Raw genomic sequence first — 4,426 nt, forward strand, 5'->3', positions numbered from 1 at the left:
TATCATTCACTCATCCCCAAAGTATGTAGCCTATATAAGGCTATAGGCTTATATAGGCTATATATGCTACCAATTGCTCATTCCGAAAGTAAAGTACTATCATGGAATTTAAGCAATACTTATATATTTCACTTCCTTCAGAAGTGAAGTAGCAACTTTTTCTTCAAATTACTATTCATTCAGTTTACCACAACTTTATGGATTTAACATTACTACTCCAGAGTCATATTATACACCCTCAAAAATTAAAGAAATTTCACTAGTTAGCTAGTAGTGTCTAGAAACAAAAAGTCTCACTCCATTAGTTAAAATAAACCAACAAAAACATCAGCAAAGTTCGGTAATAAATCAAAAACAGCTAATTCCATAATACTTTTATTTATAAATTCATTAAATTATCTGGATGAAAGCTATAAAACAATTAAAAAATACTACAGTTTAATTAGGAAGCAAGTAACCTCTGTTCACTGTATTCGTGAAAGACGTGACAGTAGTAGTGACCACTCGTGATACAGTAGTGGCTTCTTCCTGCACCAGGGTCTGCGTACTCCAGACGGGAACTGTCAGTACCTGAAAGTAAAAGGGCTTCAGTCAAAATTTACTAAAACAAGACTTATTTCCTAGTCTAACAATTACCAGGTTTTGAAGTATGCCTGCAAATACCACTAGACTGTTACCATAGTTTAAGTAAATTTGCAAGATTCATTGAATAAACTAATACATTAAACAAGTAAAATGTTACCCTAGTTGAAATTTGCAAGATTTAATCATGTTTTAATGATTTTAAATATGAGACTAACAATGTTTGCAATACATAAAGTAAATTTGCAAGATATCCAGTTAAACTATATGAAACAGCGAGTATGCAATAAGTAGATTAGGAAAGATTAAATAAATTTTAATACATTTTAAATATGAGACTAACAATGTTTGCAATACATAAATAAATATGCAAGATATCCAGTTAAACTATATGAAACAGCGAGTATGCAATAAGTAGATTGGCAAGATTAGGAAAGATTCAATAAATTTTAATACATAAAAGCAATGTTAATATACGCAATATGGTTTACTTTAACTTATTCAAAAGATTCAAAAGATAACCTGCTCATTACTTGAGCATTATTTACTTTAGCATTATTTACTTTAAAGAAACTTTCATATCAAGTCCTAAAATTACTTCTGATCTCTAAGGCTTTAAAGACGAACTAAAAATTAGCTCATTTAAAGAAACTTTCATATCAAGTCCTAAAATTTCTTCTGATCTCTAAGGCTTTAAAGATTTTTTTAACTAAAAATTAGCTCTTAATTACTTAAAACATTAAGAAAGTATTTTAGTTTAACGAAAGTATTTTAGTTTAAAGACTGCTTTTATTTCAAGAGCTCTAAAAACCCAAGTTAATATTCATCCTGCATCCAGAATCTTAAGCGTACAACAGAAACTACTTACGGAATGAGCAACCGAAACGTGAGTGATACTCTGCCAATATCTAACAGTCTGGGTCGTGGTCACAAAGCTGGTGTGTACCGAGGTCACTGTCAGGGTTGGAGTAACAACAACCTCCACGGTTCTTACAACCACAGGCGTCGAAGTCACCCTGATGACGGAAGTTACTGTTCGTGGACTAGCTGGGATGTAGCTGTATATGGTGACGAAGGCTGTGACCAATTCGTTGACATTAGTAGTTTCAGTGACCCACACATCGCTGGTGACCCTCACTCGTAGGGGATGGGTTTTCTGAACCTGAAATAGATAAATTGATGTAAAAAGCTATCAAAACTTTAAAAAGCTATCAAAACAATGGACGTATAAATGAAGATCCGAATTCTGTATCAGCTACAGTTGTAAACACTTAACACCAACCGTCTCAATCTTAGTTTCCGTGAACGGAGTTATTGTGGCAGGAGCGAGCGCAGAGGTCAGCCTGTGAGTTTCATAAACAGGAGGTACTTGGCAGCTGGCCTATAAATAAAAGTTACAATATAAAATTCATATGGAATATGGGTCTATAGAAAAATCAGCCATGGGTATATGAAAAAACTGTCCAAAATAGAAGCATACAATAGATACTTTACCAGACCAACAAGAGCCGCGAAAACCAATAAGAGAGCCATCTGAAAAAGATAAGTAACAAAATAAATTAAACGAAGTCAATAGAAGAAAAATTCTTCCAAAAATAAGCATTTTGGGTATATTAGTTAAAAAATTAAGAATTGCCCCCTGAAATTCCTCTCTCCTGAAATATAAGGATTAGACTATGAAAACCTTGAGTTAGAGATTTAAAAACTAAATATAGGCATCAAATAGCATTTTGCATGTGTTAAATTAAATGACATTTTAAATTTCGTACAAACTTTAAAAAACGTAATTTAATACAAGTGTTAAAAAATTTAACTTCCAATTTATGAAGTTTTGAAATTCCAGCTAAAAGTTTTGAAATTCCAGCCAAGTTCAAATATTAATGCAATTATAAAGGCAATTTGTACACAAGCGATATGAGATTTGAAGACTCAAAATCCTTCAGCCAAGTTCAAGTATTGATGTATATATTAAAAAACTAGTACACGCGATAATATGATAATTGAGTTTGAGGGTTTTCAATTAAGTAAAAATATTATTCAATTACCGCAATTACTACACGCGATGAGAATTGAAAACCTTCAATCCTTCAGCCATGTTAAAATATTAATGTAATTAATAACGCAAATTGTACACTGAAGACCAAAGTTGAAAACGCTCAGAATCCTTCAGGTAAACTCAAACTATTAATGCAATTAACTTTATAGAAACTTAATCGAGAATCATAAAAACTTACTCTTATTGTAAAACCCTCAGACTCCTTCAGCCTAGTTCAAGATTATCCTAAGTCCCTTAATCCTTCAGCCTAGTTCAAATAATAATACAATTAGGACACCCGCAATGTTAAACTTAAGTCATTAACACATTTACCTAACATTTATTTACAAAAGTTTAATTAAGAAAAAATAATTAAAAAAAAGATTTAGTGAAGGTTTAGTTTATAAAAATATAACAGTGGTTAAAACATTACCGATATAAAACAGGTTTAAAACTTGAGAGTTTAAGTTAACAAAAACCCTTAGTCCTTTAGTGAAGTAGTATTACAGTAATAACCACATTCACGAGATAAAGCTCAACTTAAAGCTCAACTTAAAGCTCAACTTAACCGAGAGTTATGTTCAACATATTTCGTAAGTATTTTCATACTCCCACATAAGCAGAATTAAGTTTCTTAGTAAACTTACCCGAGATAGTTATGTTCAACATCTTTCGTAGTTATTTTCAGTTACTCAAGTTACAAACAGAATTAAGTTTCTTAGTAAAGATTTAATGAAAAACCAAGCTATAAATAATTCACAATATCGATACTAAAGATTACATGGATTATCAAAGTCATATCTGAACTCAAAACAAATACCAACAAACATTATATACCTAAACTCAAACTTAATGCAAAAACTTACACACAAAGCTTAATAGACATACACTCGCAATAGTTACAGAAAACAAACATACCTTGCCCGTCCCTTATACTGACAAATATAACACAGATCGTACTACTTGAACACGGGATCACTAATAACTAACTCTTGCCTCAAGCTTCGAGTATGCTTCTGTTTCGAAACTTGCCTAGACACTAGAGCACTCGATACTGAGCATTACGCCGCTATGTCATTAGGTCGTTTTCTGCTTGCAGTTCTGCCTATCCCAAGGATTGCGTCATTGACCCAGGGAACTCGGAACGAATAGGAGAGGACTTCAGACAACAAGGACGAGGAACACAGCACAATGACGCCCTCTGCACGTAAGTAGAATTACCAACAGTATCTTCGAATATTCATGTGCAACTGAATGACTGATTGATTTACCCGGAACCTTCTTATCACTTTTATTTAGTAATGAGGTTACGTAAAAGATACGCTTTTTTATATTGCAATAATAAAGTATTTTTGGCATATATTAGAGTTGGATCAATTATTCAAAGATTAGTCTATCGTGCTAATCTTTGAATGAGAGAATGTGGAAAAGATCCACCTTTGTCATGTGCCAAAAATACTTTTTGCAAAAAAAAAAACTAGCTTAAAAGTGATGAATGAATAAGGGCCACGTATATTTTTGTGAATTTAATTGAGGTTTCTGCCTACTAGTGGCATGGTTTTTTTTAAATCTGTATTTAGAGCAAAATTATCATTATAAATGCATTTGTCTTTTGCACCATCAAAGACACATCAATGCAGCCATTACAGATATTCCCAGACACAAACAGAAACATATACCTACTGTAGTTCCTTTGATTAGATAGCAAAACATATTACACCAGGAAACTTGAAAATCATACCCGGCCAAGATACTTTAACTGTAATTAGATTGGAATCTGGGATCGTAAATTCTCGAGAGATGCGCATT

At 32.5% G+C, this 4,426-nt stretch overlaps 1 protein-coding gene across 1 annotated transcript; it reads right to left on the reverse strand.

Annotated features, from left to right (window-relative positions):
- Positions 1–359: 359 nt before the first annotated feature.
- LOC136826727 (uncharacterized) lies at positions 360–3,675 on the reverse strand. The gene is made up of 5 exons (XM_067084132.1): positions 3,536–3,675; positions 2,077–2,115; positions 1,865–1,963; positions 1,451–1,744; positions 360–570 (listed from the first exon to the last, which is right to left on the reverse strand). Exons 2-5 carry the CDS (start codon positions 2,113–2,115, stop codon positions 439–441), a joined length of 564 nt encoding a protein of 187 aa, XP_066940233.1. The 5' UTR covers positions 3,536–3,675; the 3' UTR covers positions 360–438.
- Between the last annotated feature and the right edge of the window lie 751 nt (positions 3,676–4,426).

Source organism: Macrobrachium rosenbergii, chromosome 41 (assembly GCF_040412425.1).
Source record: "Macrobrachium rosenbergii isolate ZJJX-2024 chromosome 41, ASM4041242v1, whole genome shotgun sequence".
Taxonomy (NCBI): Eukaryota; Metazoa; Arthropoda; class Malacostraca; order Decapoda; family Palaemonidae; genus Macrobrachium; species Macrobrachium rosenbergii.